The sequence below is a fragment of the Cydia fagiglandana genome, chromosome 8 (genome assembly GCF_963556715.1).
Source record: "Cydia fagiglandana chromosome 8, ilCydFagi1.1, whole genome shotgun sequence".
Lineage (NCBI taxonomy): Eukaryota > Metazoa > Arthropoda > Insecta > Lepidoptera > Tortricidae > Cydia > Cydia fagiglandana.
This window is the reverse complement of record NC_085939.1, coordinates 8,982,344-9,003,853: the sequence shown is the minus strand read 5'-3', so window position 1 is coordinate 9,003,853 and position 21,510 is coordinate 8,982,344. Positions and strand designations below refer to the sequence as shown.

The 21,510-nt window shown below is 39.2% G+C and overlaps 1 protein-coding gene across 1 annotated transcript in view; it reads right to left on the bottom strand.

Moving 5' to 3' along the window:
• LOC134666581 (centromere-associated protein E-like) overlaps positions 1–21,510 on the bottom strand; it is a 44,448-nt gene that overhangs the window by 6,725 nt on the left and 16,213 nt on the right. The window contains exons 16-25 of the mRNA XM_063523782.1: positions 20,675–20,807; positions 20,042–20,147; positions 19,928–19,958; positions 11,531–11,627; positions 10,556–10,607; positions 7,618–7,783; positions 5,517–5,622; positions 5,197–5,377; positions 3,828–3,993; positions 3,165–3,294 (exon numbers count right to left, since the gene is read on the bottom strand). Of these exons, the coding sequence (XP_063379852.1) occupies positions 3,165–3,294; positions 3,828–3,993; positions 5,197–5,377; positions 5,517–5,622; positions 7,618–7,783; positions 10,556–10,607; positions 11,531–11,627; positions 19,928–19,958; positions 20,042–20,147; positions 20,675–20,807 (1,168 nt within the window). The remainder of the gene's footprint in view (positions 1–3,164; positions 3,295–3,827; positions 3,994–5,196; positions 5,378–5,516; positions 5,623–7,617; positions 7,784–10,555; positions 10,608–11,530; positions 11,628–19,927; positions 19,959–20,041; positions 20,148–20,674; positions 20,808–21,510) is intronic.

Sequence of the window (21,510 nt, the reverse complement as noted above, 5' to 3'; positions counted from 1 at the left end):
ACCGAGGTGAAAGGCATCGAAAAGGTCTGCAGACTTCACATAATTATCTCTGCTTGCTCGCGCTCTCCAGCTTAAGTTCCGTCTTACAAAGACGAACTCGTGCGAAAAGCCATAATAAACAAAATGGGACAAATAAACCCGCTGCGCCTGAACAAGCTTGAGTTTCCGGTGCTAAGAGAAAGGGGCCAGGAGGACTCCAGCAGTTTCCATCTGTCTGTATTCGACTTTATCGAAACAGTTTTGTTACGCAAAGCGCCAAAATCGATTTTAGACTTGATTTCATCAGTTCGATTTCCTTAAAAGCATGCTACTAACTCGATGCCCTATACTAACTCGATATAGGGTGTCTCTTCGGATAAAGCGAATTAGACCATCACGCTCCTAGACATCACGTGGGACACGCGGCACAACACACCGATTGAAAGTTTTCTTTTTCGCGACATACAGGCCTGCCTTGCTGCAGAGTTTCTCGCAGAAATGAGACTCAATGCCTTCTGTTCAGTCTCAAATTCGCAAACTTTAGTTCATGGAGGAAGGTGAAGCCTTCGCAGTCCCCAGCAACACGGAGCTGCCGAAAGCCTCGCACCACTTTCTTCCTCATCTTATGCAAGCAGTCCGTTACAATCTCCAATATTGGTAGACAATGTACGAGGTAAGGCCCTTTCAGCGAAGAGTAACCGTTAACGGGCCGCATCTGCAGCGCTGACGACAGAAGTGTAAACATACAACCGCACCGGTACAGTATACATAAAACGACGGCGACACTACATCCCTTCCGTTACTACGGCTGTCGCAAAAACTGCTGATGCCAGCAGATCGTCTACAGGTCGCGCTGGTTGCTTGCTACTTGCCAGGTCGGTACAACCCCCGAGGGCAACGGTTTATCAAGAAGTCACTGCGCGCCCGAGTGGCAGCTGCGCCCAGCAGCCGCCGAGACTGTCTTCACCTGACAGGCGCCTTGTTGGCCGGCCTCCGCTTTCCAGAGCCCTCGCACTGTGCCACGGTATTTCTTAACAGACTCATTGAACTGCTACCACGACCTTTGACAGCTGCCTGTGAGACTTGGCATGGATGTCTCCACCTCCCAGCCTAGTCTGTGTACTGCGACGGCGTGATAAGGAGTCTTAAAGCAGCTGTGGTAAGCTTGCAATTTACTGGCGGTCCTAGTGAACACAACGTCAGACCGCCCTCCCTTACGAGTCAACGACCTTAAGAATGAGGCGTAGCTCCTGTCAGATAGGACGCTCCAACACCGAGCTGGCGGGATCAGGAGTGACGTCCGCTACTGGCGTGACTGGCGCATGCATATAACATGCCAAGGTCTAACGCTACGTAGCGAACGAAACGCAACTGTCACTGTCTCACTAATATGGAAGAACCGGATATTCCCGATTCCGGTACTGTGTTTGTATAGAAAACAGTAACGGGAGCCCCTAGATCGTCCCCTTGTCTAGGCTGCATGTACGGCCACAATGTAGAAACGGTCTTTATGGTGCATCAAAAATAAGATCAACTGCCAGGTACCTCTATCCAGTGAAGTAGCGAGCTATCTCAGACGTCTATTTCTATTATCCATGTTAGCTTTCAGAACGATACTCGTTCATAAGCCTCTCACAAGTGCTGTGTATGAACCACTATCGGACACTATGCCTTCTTCCAACGCCATTAATAGCGAGACCAGCGCCTCCCAAAGCACCAGCTTGGGACGCGAGACATCTACTTGCCCTAATTTAAATAGCCCTACAACGTTAGGTACGTTAGAAGAAGTACGATAGAATAGCTGCCGCACTTTTGCTGTTAGCATCAGGCAGCAGGGTCAATGACCTTACTCTACTACACTGTAGCCCGGGCAATTACATAGATAACTTTAACGCTATTATTTTGTGTCCGAAATTCGGCTCTAAACCAGATAACGTGTCTTACCGACTGGACTCTTAGAAGCTCCGGAATAAAGTATAGACCCAGTATAAGTATTAGGTAGTCTGGGTACGTCACCTTGCGAGAATTACACAAAATGTTAGGGGACACTTCGCTTATTTCTTTCAGCCACAGTCTCATCCAAGCCGGCCTCGCCTACGATTGCTTTTGATCCACGATGTACTTAATAACTAAATTGGCTGGAAAGCTATTCACTTAGCGATATTTTCGCTTATGTTAATTGGGAACATGACTCGCCGAGATTCTGCGGATCGGATGCGATTTCGAATGAGAATTCTCTTAAACCAGTTTCGAACCTGAGATTACAATTTCAATTCTCAATTTCCTGTAATTCACATTATAACGAGTCACTGTGATTTCATGGGTTGCAATATGGTGTATACATATTTATTCGTTCTCTGAGTTCTATGACAGTAGGTGTAGCCCTATCGCTTGCGCGCCCGCTAACTCGCCACCAGGAGATAATAAACAGGTCTCAATGAAGATATCCGATGTGGAGTACGGAACACATAATATAAAAATTTTACCTTCCAATAAAATTATTATTATGTTTCCTATCCACATCGGATATCTGAGTAATGCCTTCCTGGCAGGCTACTAGGCTACTTTTATGCCGACGGTACTTCTCCTCAACAATGACATGGCGGTGGCGAGTGGCGGGAAGCGAGCAACGGTTCGCAGGAAGTGGAAGCGGAACTACGTCACGGCGTGGGGCGGAGCGACTACATAGACGCTAGCGGCATCATTGGTCAACGATCGCGTTACTCTCTCAATGAAGATATCCGATGTGGATAGGAAACATAATAATAATTTTATTGGAAGGTAAAATTTTTATATTATGGCACCAACCCCGAAATCCCGAATTTTATTTTTACTTTTTCATACATTTTGGCTGATCAGATGTGGACGTTTTCTATGGAAAAGCCAACAAATTTTCCCCGATTTTAGGGTTGGTCCCATAGTAAAAGTAGCTCAGTTTAGCGAGTAAAATCAAGCCCTGGAATTAAAGCCCCATGGTCAGACACATACTGTAGAAATCTGTCAAGGTTTATAATGGGTGACCTGCCGGCCTAGCCAAGGTCACAATCGCTATCGCTTCGACAACGAAAACCATTATGTCTCTCTATCACTCTTCCATATTAGCGCGACAGTGACAGTTGCGTTTCGATCGCTACGGAGCGTAAGCGATTGGCATTTTGGCTACGCGGCCTGAGGCCTCGACTCACCGGCGCCGGTGTCGGTGTCGTTATTGGCGGCGGCGGCGGGGCGGTTGTGGTCGTGCGCGCTCTGCCGCTTCTTGCGCACCGACTGCACCTTGCTGCCGGCCTCTCTCTCCACCAGCGCCGCGAGCTTAGCCTGCCGGGGAAATATATGTCATCCTTATAATATACAGACAAAATGTTGGCCAAATGGGTTATTCCCACTATTTACCACCAAGTTGTTATAAGTGGTAACTACTGGGAATTTGGGAAAAATAATTCCCAGTTGTTACCACCAACTCGGTTTGGTGATAATTCTTTTTCCCAGTAGTTACCACCAAAAATTTGTTAAATTTTCAATTTCAATTTTTGCTGTTAAACCAAACCGAATTAGTGGTAACTACTGGGATTATTGTTACCACTTGTAACAATTTGGTGGTAACTAGTGGGAATAACCTGCAAATGGTGGCCACTAACCTCCGTTTAAGTGATCAAATCAAAAGTAAATAATATAAAACTACATTCCTATAGACCAAAATTTGGGGAATAAGAAGTAGGACTATAATACAACATTGTTTTTATTAGAAAACATAACAGTGAGGTAATGTGCTAATTATCGCACTAGTGCGGTAAAGTAGCACTATATGTACTGTAAATAATAGAATAGAACGAGTGAATGTCCACGCGCACCTCTAGAGCGTCCTTCTCCTCCTGCAGCCGGCACAGCATGCTGTCTCGCTCGCGCAGGTACTCGCCGCACGTCTCGCACTCCTCGTCGAGCTCCCTGCACCGCTCCTTGTACTCTTCCAGCTCACGCTTGCATGTCGCCAACTCTAGCTTGGTTGCTTCCAGCTCCCTGTATATAAAATAAAATAAAAAAAGAGGCTGAAATGTTATGAATTAAAGGGAATTAAGATTTCGGGCTGGTTCTCATAAGGGCTATATTCATCTGCAAAAGATTTCACAATACGTACAGTCAGTCACCTGTAATAATAAGGTACTCTTCGAAGGCCGCAGAAATATGTGACACGCGGTTACGGTTCTACAAATAATAATATCGTGTCAGATATTTTCGCGGCCTTCATTAAGTAATATATGTGACGTTCCACGGCAAAAGGTACCTTATGGCGGCAGGTGGTTACGTCGCATAGCGCCGCAATCATATTGGAGCAACGTTAATAATAGCGTAAGCGCCAACCGCCATAAGGTATCTTTACCCGTGAGAAGTCACATATTATTGCAGGTGACTGTACTAACCTTAGGGCCACTTTCACCAAGAAACCCACCGATCGTTTTTTAAAGCATTTCATTATGCAACAGTCACATAAACTACTATTAGGTCTCCGTCTATAACCTTTTGACCGCCACAGCCGTCATCGGAAAGTCTTGAAGGACGCCAACGACGGCTAGGGCCGTCAGCTTCGCCAATGCAATAGGGACTTACGCGGGACTCCGTAAAGTTCAATTTCGCCTAAATAATCGCGATCGCCTGGCGTCCGGGGCACGGCATATTCCTTCGCCGTCTGGCGTTCAAAACAGGGGTGGGTAACTCAGGAGTGATAGATAAAAAAATATATATATCTTTCTCTTTTCATGAATCACTCTTCTTGTCTTTACGAATCCGAATGTATCAGTATATCCGTACAGCTCTCACTCCCTCAGCAACAATTTACTAAAGCGATAAACGATGTGTCGGTCGCGCGACGACCGAAGTAACACGAAAGAGCGACAGCGGTCGTTCGGGCGGGTTCGGACGCGTCATTAGCTAAATATTCCGCGAGAAGTAGATACAGTAAGTATAGTATTTCTCGCTCGCTACTACTACTACACTCTCTCTCTCTCTCACACACACACACACACTCATAAAATGACGCATAGTCAGCAAGTGCCGATACAGTTGCGAGCGGGACAACTGATATATACGGATATAAAGATATAAAAGAGTGATACATATCCCAGTGATAGAAAGATATATATCACTCTTTTCTTTCTACTGACACATTTCGCCCATCCCTAGTTCAAAAACGTTAAGGATGTGACTTGAGGGACAAGTACTGACTGTAAGTTGGCCTTGTTGGCGGCGGCGCGCTCGACGGCCTTGTGTGTCTTGGCGATGGCCGCCTTCAGCTCGCCGTTCTTGAAGCGCAGCTCGTCTACGGAGCGCTGCAGCGCCTTATTCTTCTCCACTTCGCGGTCGAACGACATTCGGTCCACCACCACAGAGTGCAGGTTCGCCCAGTCTGTACAATCGAGTTGCATTTGAAACATTACTGTAAGCTAGTTTATTTACTTACTAAAGATAAATTATTGTATTAAAGCATCCAATATATTAAAGCCGGCCACACCGGCTGCGTGTGCGTTAGGAGTGTTGCTGTTTACCTTCATCCGTGTTGACTGAAGCGTTCGAGAAACTGCGTTGCGCGTCCTTTTGACCGCGGACGATACTCGCGTTCTGCAGCTTGTCATTCAGCATGGCGATTTGTTGCTGCAAATAATTATTATTAATAGTCACACGGAGTTTGCCGCCATACCATCGCCCACACTGTTAACTGTACATCGGTAAGCCTTATTACAAAAGGCATAAGGTCCACCGATGGACAGTTAAGACTTAAGATTATTTCTGTTTGTACAATCGTAATTACGCCCTCATTTTAACCTCGCAAGGCCCACCATACGAAGTTCCTCTATTTTTAATTGAACCTTGTTGTATAGTAGATATTAGGGTGACTTTAATTTGTTTTAGAAAACAGTGAAACAAACGAAATGCTACTTTATCCAGTTTTTGAAAAGGTTCGAATTAGATTGAAACAGAGTGTACATTGTAATGCACATTGGGCCTTATGAGGTTAAAAAGACACTCTGAAATAACGAGGAAGGAATGGATAGATTCGCACGCTTCTGGCAAGCATCGATAGCTCAGTTGGTTAAGAGTCATTGGAACAGTGTTCCAAAAGGTTGATTCGAATTAGCGCCCGAAGCGGTTAAATAAAAAAAAATTGCTGTCATTGATAGTTTTGTACTCCAAATGATACTACTGGGACTTTTTACCCGACTGCGCGACGCAAAGGAGGGTAATGTGTTTATTAGCTATACAGGGTGAAATTTAATTCACTGGCCAAATTGAAACAACCGAAAGAACTCGAAAAAATATTAAACACGTGTTTTTTCTTTTAATACCGCTCAGTACATTTTTTTCGAAATAACTCATCATCAAGTTGTCCTAAAAACCTCGTACGTTATGGTGAACCGACAATTACCCACTACACCCGCTTCTCTCTTATCAGTTAAGGTCATTGACACCCCGCCCCTCCCGCTGTTTCGCGTCGCGTCACCAATTATGAACCCTATTGCAGCGAGATTACCTACATAAGTTGCTAATTTTTCCTTTGATATTAACGGGCTTAGAACCGTCAAAATGCAAAGGCAACCCATTTTTAATCTAAAATGTTATTTCTGACTAATGATTATTAACAAAACGTCCGTGGCTTAAAAACAATGAGTAAAAACTAGGTCAGGAATCTTTGCATTCAGACGTATTTAAAAAATTGAATCAACTTACGTACATTTGATTAAAAATCGACGCAATTAACGAAAGTCCCACGAGATGGTACTCTTGGATTCAATCCTTGTCTGCGAAGGCGTGGAACGGATTCCATTTCGTATAATCTTTGTGCACCACGTAAACACTCACCACTTAATAAATAACACCGTACCACTTCGTAATATTCCCGGTTCGAAAACATTTTTTTTAACCTTAGTATGCGCGCGATTATTATTTTAAGGTTGGCGAGTGACGAGTGACTAATCATTTATGCTTACCGTTATGTTTACCGCTAGCGCGGAATGGTTTAGTTTAGACTACCCTCGAAATTGATAAACCTGCCTACCATCGCCAACACTAACTAGGTGGACCCTATTGCAACGATTATAAGGTTTAGTGAAGGTCAGATAAGGGTTTTGCTGATGTTGTTGTTAAAACCTACTATTAGGTTTGTTTACATTTGTGGTAATAGGGTGACCACGACTCGTGGAAAATATTTAAAAATTGAAAAATGAAAATTTAAAAAAGGTGTACTCTTTTTTTCGCTTAATAGATTCCTTAAGTGTAACCTAGTGCCGGGAATGAATATGGCCAGTGATTTAAATTTCACCCTGTATACCCCCCTCCTGTCAAATAGCGCTATCTCAATAACAAATGATTTTGAAAATGGATTTATCAGCGATAGAAACTAAAGTATAAGTTGGCAATGAATTTCTTTTGAAATAGCGCTATTTGTCTTAGCACCACTTGTACTATCGCACTAACCCGGGGTTAAGTGGTTAAACCGTTAACATCAGTGTCAAATTGTACTGGTAACCATGGTAACTCTAGTTGTAACCGGTTAACCCCAGAATCCGGATTAGTGGGATGTTGCAAGGGGCGCTAAAGAAGGGCAGTATAATACTCGTATTAGAGTTAAAATTTCCTGTTTAATTTTACCTGTAAATCTTTATTCTTGGCGCTTAGCTGCGAGCACTGTTCGTCCCTCTCTCGCAGGTACTCGGCGCAGATCTCGCACTCTTCGTCCACTTCACGATACCTCTCTCTTAGCTCTTCTAACTCTTGCTGGCACAGCTGGAGACGCTCTTTCAGCGATGCTACTTCACTGTAAAGACATGTAGTAGTATTACGGAGAAAGCTAATGTAGTTCAATTCAATTCAATTCAATATCTTTAATGTCAAAAAACACATGTCAAAATATACAATAGGTACACAATAAAATTCAAAATACATAATCCACACAAATTAAAAAAGAATATATACAAATATCAGATTACATAATATATACAATGTCAAAAATAGTGGTATAAACAAACGTCAATAAAACTAACAAAAAATAAAATAAAAATACAAATGTCAAAAAAGAATACTAGATTCATTTTACATTAAATTTACAATAAAATTCTTTCACCGTGTAAAAAGCCTGGTCAATCAAAAAATCTTTTAACTTTTTAACAAATAGCTCATAAGAAGCTAATGCTGTATACTCTTCCCGGAGCCGACTGTGGATCAGATCACCAGCTACTGATCTCAAGGATGCAGATTAAACTTAAAGCAGCTAGAAAGATAAATAAACAACGAAGGATGGAGGTGAAGGATAACACTAAGTTTACAGCGATACTTGAGAAAAATTGGGATCAATGGATTGATACAAAGTCAGCTGGGCCCAGTTCAGATCAGCTGTGGATCAGTTCAAAAATCCTATTAGAAAACGCAGTTAAAGAGTGTAATACACCTTCGACAACTTCAAAGCGGCAACACTGGATGAGCGATGATACTCTGAGGCTGGTTGAGGAGAGACGAAGACTCAAAGCGATGGGTGCTAATATCCAAAAATTTTATGACCTCTCTGCTAAAATCCAAGCTGGGTGCAGGCGAGACCTAAATAATCATCTGCGGAAAATCTGTGCAGAAGTTGAAGTCCATGCAGACTAATACGAAACCAGAGACCTCCATCAGAAGATCCGGTCACTAACAAGGACTCTATCATCGAAGACCTGGGCTATAGAAAATCTTAATGGTGAGCTAGTTACGGAAATAGATAAGATATCTGAAACATGGAAGGTTTATTGTAAGGCCTTGTTTCAAGATCCAAACTCACACGAATTTCCATCAACAGACCCAGGGAATGATTTAGAACCAGACATTCTTAAAGAAGAGGTACGTGCCGCAATCAAACATCTGAAAACTGGCAAAGCTACTGGTATCGATGTAATCCCGATTGAAGTAATTAAGGCTGCTGGAGATCACGGAGTGCAGATATTTTATACTATATGCAATAAAATCTGGCAGACGGGTACATGGCCAAAAGAATGGGTACATACAGTGTATGAAATAATCATAAAAAAGGCTCCACGAAAGTGTGCAGTAATTATAGACTCATTGCTTTAATATCTCACGCAAGTAAAATACTACTTCACATTCTGAATGAGCGCCTTAAGATCTTCCTCTCGAAAGAAATTGCCCCTGAACAGGCAGGTTTTGTAAAGGGAAAAGGCACCCGCGAGCAAATTTTTACTGTACGCCAGATCATCGAGAAAGCGCGAGAGTTCAACAAGCCTACGTACATTTGCTTTGTTGACTTCTCGAAAGCGTTCGACTCGGTGAAGTGGCCAGTCTTATGGAAATGTTTGCTGGATATGGGCACACCAAAACACCTTGTACACTTACTCAGGCATCTATACGAGAGCGGAACAGCATCAGTTAGAACGGATGAAACGCTGTCGAGTGATTTCCACCCTGATGCAGGAGTACGCCAAGGTTGTATAATTTCGCCTCTACTATTCAACATTTATACAGAGATTATAATGAGAATTGCCTTGGAAGATTGGCCGGACGGGGTCGTAATTGGCGGTAGAAGGATCTCCAACTTACGTTATGCGGATATCACGACCTTATTCGCAACTAGTGCTCGTCATATGGAAGATCTGCTGCATAATATGGAAGCTACAAGCCGTGAATTTGGATTGAAAATCAATCGCACAAAAACCAAAATGATGATTGTCGACCGCGTCAATAACAACTTACCAGGGATCACACACATAGGAAATTGTGAGGTTGTCCAATCATATGTTTACCTTGGGGCGTTAATATCCAACGAAGGCGGGTGCATAGATGAAATCAAGCGGCGCATGGCGATTACTAGGTCTGCTATGGACAAAATGAAAAAGATTTGGGGTAATAGGAACATTACCAAGGCCACGAAAACCAGACTCGTTTACTGCCTAATATTCCCCATTTTCCTTTATGCGTCGGAGACATGGACCCTTCGTGAAACCGAGAAGAAGAGAGTTGACGCGTTGGAGATGTGGTGCTGGGGATGCTCGGAGTATCGTGGACAGAGTTTCGTACAAATGACTCCATATTAAAAGAACTTGGCATCAGACAGCGCCTATCAACCACAGTGGAGTCACGCATCCTGACCTTCTTCGGCCATATTTCTCGTCGTGGTAATGACTCCATAGAGCGCCTCGTAGTGCAGGGAAAGGTCGAAGGCACCAGGCCACGTGGTAGATCACCAATGAGATGGACAGACCAGATAAAGACCGCAACTAAGTGCTCGGTTTACGAATGTACCCGGAAAGCTGCAGTCCGCGACGAATGGCGCCGTATTAGCAAGATCATCACTCATCGAGATTTACAATGATGACCACGACCACTCTGGCAAGAGTGTACCGACTAAGAAGAAGAATGCTGTATTATTTTTGTATTTTGGTAATTAACGAATTGTTTTATTACTTTAATTCTTCGGGGTCAGCTCCTTGATTATTATATACAGCACAACATCGTAAAGTTTGTCCGTTGTTTTTGTTAGTTGAAGTGCTGTTAGTTACATTTAAAATGGTGCATCAACGTATTGGTGTGATTCATTTCTTACCTGTCATGATCGCCGCCGTTGGCCTTGAGCTCATTCAGCGGTTTCATGGGTTCTGGAAAAGTAAGTTAAGGGGATACCTGAGGTTTCCATCGATTTTTGACAAGTTTTGAATCGTAACTCTTTTTTTGCACTATAGATAGAATTGTAAGACAAACGGATATCTGTTTTTCAATCTTTTATCTCCAGTTTTGTCCACCGGATTTTGAAAAAAATGATTACTTATTTTTTTATGAATTTTTTAAACTAAAGAAACACTTTTTTCGTATCTAGTTTGCAGTGAAAGATCTTACATGTACGAAATTTACATATTTGGGTTCGTCTTTGACGTCCCGAAAAACGTGTCCAAGGTTTTAATTATAAACTAATTAACACCAAAGTTATGGCCAGAAAAACAGTTTTTTAGCCTAAAATTGTTCAACTATCATGCCAAATATCTCGAAGACAATGAACTTTGAAGTAAATATGGGATACTATATTGCTTAAAGCCGTTGCTATTAATATAATAAGCTACAAAAAACATTAGAAAACTAAGGGATTCAGATCGAAGGTCATTGGCGTGGGGGAGCCCTTAATAAAGGCATAAAAAAACATAAGGTTATGATATAATTCATGTGGGTTAGGCATGAAATATTAGCATAAACGACCGTATATTTTGATTGGCTTGAATAAATAAAAAAAAAACTATTTTTGTCATAGTCATAGCTTTAAGACAAAATACTTATTATATTTATTTGAACTCGATAACTTCACACGATCTTGTAAACTAAGTATCTCCAAAAGTTCCTAATTATGACATAATATATGTATTATATACCTCTCTCTCTTTTTCTCTTTAGCCCTTCTCTACCCTTCGGGTGTACGAGTAGACCTCCTTCATTTTACGACATCCGTCACGGTTCTGTGCGACATGCAGCCACTTCTTCCCACTTTAAACTAGCTAGTTTCGTTATATACGTAAATGCTAATAAAAAAAACCTTGTATATCAATGTGCGTGGTGCGGTGCATGTCGTGCAGGCTCTGGCGGCGCCGGCGCCGCTCCTGCGCGCTGGACGGCCGCGGTAACTCCTCGCCCTGAAATATGCAACTTATTTTTAGATATGTTGATGTGTAGTGTACACTTATTTAGAGTAATAGTCCGATAGCAATAACTTTTGAAGTTATAAGATTATTAATGTTGCTTATTTTTTACATATAGTTTCCAGACCACATACTAAACCTAATAATAATAATTTGTGTCATCCTAGGTATTTGCTTAGATAGAAATTTAGGTATTTCTTTTTTTAAACAGCATTCGGTAAAAACAATATTCGAGATGAAATTCTTTGTTTCCCTGTAAAAGCGAAGTGGCTTCCGACATATACACGCATTTTGTGTCATTTTCATCCACGGGTATAATGACATTTAATAAATACCTAATAGTGAACCTAAAATGCCTAAAATAAAATTATAGTCGGTAAGTGAAGTGTTGTACTTCACAGGATATTATAATATGTTATTCAAACAAATGTGTGTCAAATTCATCCACCGCTTTTATTTTTAATATTTTTTTTTCTTATAAAAAACAAGTATCTGCCACAAAAAAAAATTCATGTTATTAAGTTTACGTCTACATTATTATAATGCCACATCGAGACAACATTCATAATTTGGGTCATTTTCAACCACGGTTTTTTACTATTTGGCAAAATAAAACTTTGCATGAACGGCGTACGCGGGGAAGGCTACCTACGCGGGTAGGGTGCTTGTTACTCGGAGTATTTAACAATGGAGACGCCATGTCTAAAATTTTCGGTACAAAATACTGCCGTTTTTTGCGGGGGAGGGGCACATCAAATGTATAGGTACGTCATGTCAGATAAACGTCAGTCCATACATATGGTTGACATGTGGTTGACCATTGGCCGCCTATTTTCGACAGAGAGGAACGCCTGTTAATGGCGGCTCCATTGTTAATTACTCCGAGGCTTGTTAGATGGACATTATGGCTTCTCTATCCGATGGGCCAATGCCGGCCACTCCAAGGAACGCAGCCATGCGGTAGAATGAGATAGCAATATCACTTGCTCCCTCTAACGCATAAATGCGTCCCTTGGAGTGGCCGGCATTGGCCCGTCGTGTAGAGGAGCCATTACAGTGTATTTATTTCATTCTGAGGCATCTTTTCATACGCTCCTCATACTGACCAACATTCGTGAAGTTCGCAATCAAAAGGTACCACTTTATCCTTGCCATAAGGACTCTCTGACAGGTTATTTGTATAAAGATACAATAAAGTTTCGTCTTTATGGTAAACGACAAAGTACCTACCTATTTTGAATGAGAATGTCATATCAGCGACTTTTAAAAATAACTTTTATTCGATATTTAGAACACTTTTTAAGATTATTTTAAGACGCAATGTATTGCTAATTTTGTGATGTATAAAGCCTGGCAAGCAACGTCAATTATAATGATGATGATGTACATTGAATACAAGACTTCATAAATTATAAAAGTTATTGAAAAAAAAAGTATGTTCGTTTGAGGAGCAGAATATAATTGTTTTAATTATTTTGGTGATATTACGGGCTCCATCGGGTTGGTATAATTATGAGAAAAAATGTTGGCTTGCGATTATCGTTAGCCACGCCCCCCACAACATAGCATGAATTGAAGGCAATGAAAATATTTGCACTTGCATGTGCAACTATAATATGTACCTAGTTGATACATAATATAAAGACTTCTTCTTCTTCCTCGCGTTATCCCGGCATTTTGCCACGGCTCACATAGGAGCCTGGGGTCCGCTTGACAACTAATCCCATGATTTGACATAGGCGCTAGTTTTTACGAAAGCGACTGCCATCTGACCTTCCAACCCAGAGGGGAAACTAGGCCTTATTGGGATTAGTCCGGTTTCCTCACGATGTTTTCCTTCACCGAAAAGCGACTAGTAAATATCAAATGATATTTCGTACATAAGTTCCGAAAACTCATTGGTACGAGCCGGGGTTTGAACCTGCGACCTCCGGATTGCAAGTCGCACGCTCTTACCGCTAGGCCACCAGCGCTTAATATAAAGACTGATTTTATTAATTTTAGTAATATATATTATTACGATACCTTTTGGTTCAATTGGCGTAAAGGACAAAATGCTATTTTTCAGGAGACGCGAAAAATTGCATTTTTTTAAAATGTTTATAATATATATTTGTGGTTTATCGAGCTATGTTTTTGATGTGTATTGGAAAAGTACTCAAAATGTTAGTCTCTTTAACCTGAATTAGCAATCATATCTATAAATTAAATACGAAAGAAGTTAATTTCCTTTAAAATTGGTCAAAAACACTATGAATGCCCTTTACGCCCATGAAATTTTTGATAATTTAGTGAATCTTGTTTATTAGGGGGACGTAAGAGACGTTATCAGACTATTTTATTCCAAATTCGGGGTGTATTAGTTACCAGTCACGGTACACATGTTAACTTTTCTCAGCATAATTTACTGTTACGAAGCTTAAAAATGTATCAAACGGTAGTTGATTATGCCAGGTATATCCCGATTAGAGTTATAATAGTATAGTATCTAAAATCCTAAGAACTTTGTTTATTAAAATTTTCATACATAGGAATTTTACATCTTAAAAATAATTACACAGTAACTATTAGTCAAATCCGTTCTTTATCGCTTCCGGTGCAAAAGTGCCCATAATACTCACGGCATTACCCCGCTGGACGGCTATGAACAGCCTCTGCACCAGAAAAGATTCAGTGTGGGGATCCTCTCCCTTTTGCCTATGTCACGCACAAATTGTTTCGCGTCAGCACCCCAGCAGCCCGCAGTTTCCTCCGCAAAAGGGACGAAAATAAAGGGCAAGTAAAATAATATCAATATGTAGTATAATATGTCCTTTACGACCATATTGACCATACGAGATACGATATGAAAAATCATCAAGACAAATGAAGGGCTTAAAGGACGACAAAACACATGTAAGTCATTTACAACAATATTTATAGCGGTAACCTTTACGATAATATCCATATTTCTAATTTATAACTGGTAATTTACCATTGAGATAAGCTGTTTTTGCAAGCTCATAGTGCAAAACTTGGGTCGTAAAGGCAACTTTTTAAGAGATATCGAACGGAAGCGCTTGGAATTCTGAACAAAACTGTATATAACGACTACCGTAGGCTCAAAGGGTGTAAGGGACAAAATTGCGAAAATGCAGTTATACTCAGTATTTTTTTTTCTATCGAATAGTATTATTTAACGTCTCGATAACTTGAAAAAAATGTCCGTTAAGCACTGAAAAATCAATGCTTGAACACAATTTTCCAAAGCATTTGGCCGTATCTGCCAATTCAAAAAAAAATTGTGAGACATTTTGGCGTAACTCCCAACTTTGTGTACGATTTGCGTGGATGTCTATTGCATCGGAAATTTTATTAAATAAATATGTGGTAATTTTTTGTCCGTTACGCCTCTTTGCGCTTTTTGAGTGCTAAATGTACGTTACGCCCACAACTAATTGATGTTTACACGAGTGTTAGATAATTCAATGTACGAGATACGCCCCCATACTATGTATAATTTCGGGTTTATAATTGTTGTTTTTAGGGTTCCGTACCTCAAAAGGAAAAAACGGAACCCTTATAGGATCACTCGTGCGTCTGTCTGTCCGTCCGTCTGTCACAGCCAATTTGCTCCGAAACTACTGGACCAATTTAGTTGAAATTTGGTACACATATGTAAGTCCGTGACCCAAAGACGGATATGTAACGTCAACAAATGAATTTTAAACATAGGGGCTACTTTTGGGGGGTAACCCATTTCGTTTTTGCAAACTATGTCGTGTTACATATCAAACGAAAGAGCTCATTGTGAGAATCTCAAATATATTTTTTTTATAAATTTACGATAAAAATTCTAGAAGTTATTCAAGAAAATAGACAAAAAATGACCATTCCCCCCCTCTATCTCCGAAACTACTAAGTCTAAAACTCTGAAAAAAATACACAAAATAGTCCTTTTCTTAAAGATGACAGGAAAACCTATTAGAAATCTAGAGTCCAGCGTGAGTCGGATTTAAGAACAAAAATGCGGTTTAGGTTTTTTAGGGCCACAGCCGCAATGGTTTAAGTGAAACGTGATGTATTAGAGTTCTAGGCAGCTATTGCGGAGGCCCTAGGCCGAAATCCGCATAAGGCCGAAGACCCGAAGCGTCCCGAAGAGACGTGCCTTTAGCTTCAAGCGTGAGTCGGACTTAAGATAAAAAATGCGACTAAGCTGTATCTGGCACACAGCCGCAATGTTACTTGTAGTACTGATTGATTAGGTTACTAGGTATTGTCACGTGTTTTAAAAAGCACTATACATGGTAGCCAAAAAATAAACTAAGTGTATTTCCGTTGCCGACGTGCAACCCCGAAATCGCAAAGAAAAATTTGGCTGTTTCATACGTTTTGACTGGTCCGTTTTCTATGGGAGGATACATTTCTTTTCGCGATTTCGGGTCCCATAGTAAATGTTGCTCAGTAGGTAGGTATAATCCCAATACTTCCCTGGTTACGGGAATGTACTTATTTTTTCGCCACCCTGTAGGTATTATCTCTCTTCGGCCTTCGCTTTTAAAACACTTGCGGAAGTTGTAGGAAGCGCGACCCGAGTTTCAGCCCTACGCGGAGCTCGGTCTTCAGTCTTCGCATTTAGACACTTGTACTATTGTTCGGCATTTAATTTCCTATCTAGAAGCTACTTTGCATATTTGCAGATATATAAGCCACCACGCCAGAAAACTTCATGTTACATGTGTAGAAAACTTGATTGACTCATTCGGGTTTTTCATGGCGTTTCACTCACGTCACGTTACACGTACAAAAAATTTGTTTGAAAATTGTGTGATGTACGGAACCCTTGAAACGCGAGTCCGACTCGCACTTGACCAGTTTTTTTTGTGTTTAAGTGGGATGAGCTAGTTATACTTCCCTATATCCTTGTGATTTTTTTTATTAAGTAGGTACTTGCATTACCTGCTCATGTGCTCATTGCTTTATTTATAGGGTTACTAAATTTTGACAATTTAAACTGAACTAGTGGGTACTTTTTCATCAGTTTTATGAAAATAATAAAACATGACTATATTCAAATGATAATTATGGCGTTTAATTAAGGTAAGACTGATAACTTTTAGTTTTGTTTGTGACTGGGTCATACCTATTGATTAAAACGTATCATTAATACTTTTTTGTTTAAACCCTAATTTACAGGATTACCCTTATGAAAGTTACTGTTTAGTTAAATTAACGTTTGCATTTAAATCCATAGAAGTACGTAAGCCTGGCCTTTTTCTACTCTAATGTAATGTCATAAATATGCGATCATATTCATTAAGTTTTACTGAATAAGCATATGAAATTTCTAAACTACTATTGTATCTAATAGTATTTTAGTATGTAAAAGTAAAATTTATAATCTAATTAACATTACAAACAGAAATAACGCATAATACTTTCTATAGTTAAATTAATTTGTTAGAAATTGTTGTATATCAATATATACATCAATGGTAGGACAGCAGTGATTCTGTTGAAGTAATATACCTAAACAAATAAATAGAACATTGTTTTAGTGGCTAAGAAAACGACCTTTTCCACGTTTAAGTATTCAAAATAACAAAAATGTGGAAAAACTTAACTTAACTCTATATTTTTTCGGAACAAAAATGTAAATTGTAGTAAGTACTTAGAAGTATAGTGTTCCCTAAATGCAAGTAGTAGCAATATTGCATCAAAATTATTGGATTTACGCCAAATGCTAATAAAACAGTTTAAAGTTTAGGACATTACGCCCTTTTTCTAATAAGATAAACAATAATGAAGAGACGTAAGGGACGCCCTTCTTAAAAACAGTCGTGTTTTTTGGCGTAACGGACATTCTATTTTCGTTAATAAGCATTGTATTGTAAGTTCAAGAAATCAGTTTAAAAGACCTCAAAAAGTTAGGAATAAGCCACATACAGGCATTAGTTTATTCAAACAAACAAAAAAGGTCTGATTTTTTTCCTCAAACAAAACTGATTTTTGGCTCTCCTGGAAAATCGCGTTTTGTCAGTTAAGCCCTTTGAGGCTACGGTAGTGGATATAACTTATTTTCGCCAAAATGTCCTTTACGCCAATTGAACCCAAAGGTATTATCCAAGAAGCTTGAACTATCAAAAGTGTTGGTAATTATTATTTAAGGTAAATGTATTCAAAACATAAGAATAAACAGGCTTTAAATAACCTCAATACGTGTAATTAATAATATCTATTGTAAAAAAATGCTAAGAACAAAAAAATACATTAAAAAAATAATGTGCATAATTTACGTTAAGTATGGAAAGACTGGTTTGTGCTATTTATAATGAAAAAAAAAATGTTTATATTAAAATTTATTAGTCCATATAATTAAGATATATTGAAGTTAGCCTTGATTAGATAATTAGATATAGAAATCAAAATATTAATAACATTAATATAAATTAAGTTCAAGAAGTAATATTTTTATCAAAGAATGAAAGTTACCTCAAGTCACGGCATTAATAAGCAAATTTTACTCAAATGGTACCTTTTCCCTGTCATTGTCACAAGTATATGATGCGTAACCGTGAACACTAAAGTTTGTAAATTGCGAACTCTTTCTCTTTTACTCCAATTAGACGTAATAAAAGTGACAGAGAAAGATGTCCGCAATTTGCGAATTGCGATGTTCGCGGTAGGCCCTCAGGATGGATATGTCGCATATTTGTTAATCAACATTACGTAACGAATGTCAAAGAGGAATTTCACAGTCTCAATGTGTATAGATATAAACAGACCTTAATCTTAATTCTCTTTCTTACTTACACACTTACAGTTATTTTGCTAAATGGTGACATAATGTACAATATCTATAAGTTCTCTTTGTAGTAGTATAACTTTGCATAAGTTGCGTTAATTTGGCGCGCAGGCGAAGTAAACATGCGTTGCGTACGCAACGTGTGGTTTTTAGAGAGAGGCCCTTACCCGCCGCCACGCCAAGGTCGCGCCGCGCCCGCCGCGCCCGCTCCCCGTGCATGGCCCGCGTTGCCCGTTAAGAGCCACCCGCTAACGTCGTATGAACGCGAACATTATTTTTGAATTATTTGTTTATGCAATGGATGAAACTGACACAAATTCATATTTCTTATTTATCCCGCCTTTTATATTAATAAGGTGTGAACTCTAGTAACCTTAATATTCTTTTGTTATGGTAATAGCCTGTTAGAACAAAATTATCAAAAATCTTATGAAGCTGTGCCTCAATAAGACACAAAAACATGTAATGTACATATTGATACGATTAAATGCGACGTCAGCAATTTATTTTAACTTTAATTATTTTTTGAGTCATTTTGAATAGTATGACATAGTATCCGATTGCAATGGACGTAATTGACACAAACTATGTTTTCACATTAAAAAAAGTATCCTAAATGCGACACAGTTACATGTTTTCTCTCGAATATTCTTTTCTCCAAAATAATTCAAAATAAAAATAATTACCACAAATTATTAAATAACTTAAAAAGCAAATAATATCTGTGACACAAAACAAAATGTAAGATTAACATCATAAAACAGCATTCGTAAGCGAAAAAAAATTTGACTTTAATATTACTTTAAGTTAGGGCTCAAAATATAGCCAGCGCTGCAGGACTATAAGTCCATGTACAAATTAACATGGATTTTTTTTAGTTCCAGTTTATTTAATTTAGCTACTATTTTATGTCGCACGATAGTCAGAAGGGATGAGCAGTTTTAACGTCGAACGTGACGATACTAGAACTACTATAAGATCGAGAATATTCAAGATATCTTCTTATACACGGTGTAACATGAGGAAACCGAATAATTTTAACAGCGTATTCCTGATCATATTTAGAGACAAAAATGTCCTATAAACTTTTTTGAAATTCGCCTAGTTTCAGAGATAATATTAATTTAAAAAAAAAAACAAGTTATTATTGTTACATAGTTTAAAAGGACTTTTTGATGGTGATGTTGCTGCTATGGGACGTAGTCTAAATATCCTTATTGATAGATGTCAAAAAGTGACAAGTAACACTTTGCAAAAAGTAGGTTTTACGAAAAAAAAAATGTAAAAATCTATTTTAAGTGACAAGTTTACCAATAACATTTATTTTTTATGTTCAAATACATTAAAAAAATTGAAAACACAAAAAACAAAAAATTTTTTTTGGCGAAATTGACCTAAACTCGCATTACATTTTACCTTCTTTTGACCTCGGAAATGCGTGGTTAAAATTATTCGGTTTCCTCATGTTACACCGATATGTGTAGTACATAGCCGTATTATTGCTACTTACCTCGTCCTGTCGAGATTGGAAGCTGTCAGATCTGCAAACAAACGTTTATCTTAGTTTTTGTCCATAGTGAAATATGTCTAAATAAATTTTGAAATAAAATTCTTATAAATTTACCTCCTATTTCTAGCAGGAGTGCTGCGGTTGGAATGGTCATCCACGTCCATAAACATGTCGTCAGGCTTCTCCTGCGTACTGAAGTAGGCTTCCATTTTCTTGTGGTCTGAAACATTAGAGCAAAATATCAGTTATAAATCATAACCCATATTGAACTAGACGCGGCTGATGCTCGGACTTAGCGAGTCCATTTCAGTGGTTAAATTATACACACTTTCGTAATCAAGTTCAATTCGATAACGTACCAAATGGATTCCATACAAGTGCGTGAATGTGTGATGATGGGGTCCCTTTGTTTCCCATAAAGTTTTAAGTCATAATCTCATAATGTATTTTTTGGCATATTATCGTTAGTCATAAAACTGAAACCGCTAACTTTTCAGGATTTTCGTAAGTTTATTCTATAGATAGGTTAGGTTTGTTTTATGGCAATCCTGAAAAGTTACGCGTTTCAGAGAAAAAACAATTATGACTAACGAAAATTCGGACAAACAATACATTATGACTTAAAACCATTTGGGAAACAATAGAGACCCGTGTGATGATATCGACGAGTGTCCGAGGTATATCCGGAAGTACCTAGTATTCGAGGTATGCGTATGTAGGACTTGGATAATTTGAAGTCCAACCCACCTGGTTCTTTGTCATCGATGACCCGCTTGGAGTCGAGCAGGCTCTGGCGCCGGCGGCGCGCGTCGCCCGTGCCGCCCAGCGACCCTCGCGCCCGCGCAGACTCCACACAGCTCTCCAACTCGATGACGCGTCGCTACAGGAAAAATATTCAATACTTTATTATTATACTCAGAACATTCAGGGAAATAGAGATATACAAAAATACCTTGTAGCTTTGTCATACCGATCGAAAGGCTTCAATGTGAGAATTATTTTTTTGGTACAAGGTTTTTTTTTTCTCGTGTAGCGGGTTCGATTCCCGGTTTAACCATGAAATTATGTAAAATGCAATTCAACTTGTTTTTTTAAATCGAAATAATGTCTTCTTTCAGTAAGATGTTCATTTACAATAATTAAGGTACTTTTCCTCCAATGACGCGATAATTTTTTTCCATACATTTTTTTTCAAAAAAAATTAAAAAAGTATGAATGCAACTTTACTAAGTTTTAAAAATAAAATGAAGTCTTCTTTCAGCAAAATATGCTATCTATGATATTTAAGGTACTTTCCCTCCATGTGGCATCGCCGTGGGACGCCCTGTATAATACTATTGAAAACAGAGTATTTTAATAGTTGATTACGATACAAGTGCGGAAAGTAGGAAATTCTCAATGAAAACATGACCGAAGGGAGTGCTTTAAATAGACACCTCAAAATTTTGAGGGCTATATGTGCTGTAAAACGTTGTACGATGCGATACTATAATTAACTACTATAGTGTAAATGACTTAGACATAGCCCAAATGGACCCAAACCCATCCTATTCATATCTAAACGTGTTCCACCGTGAGGTATG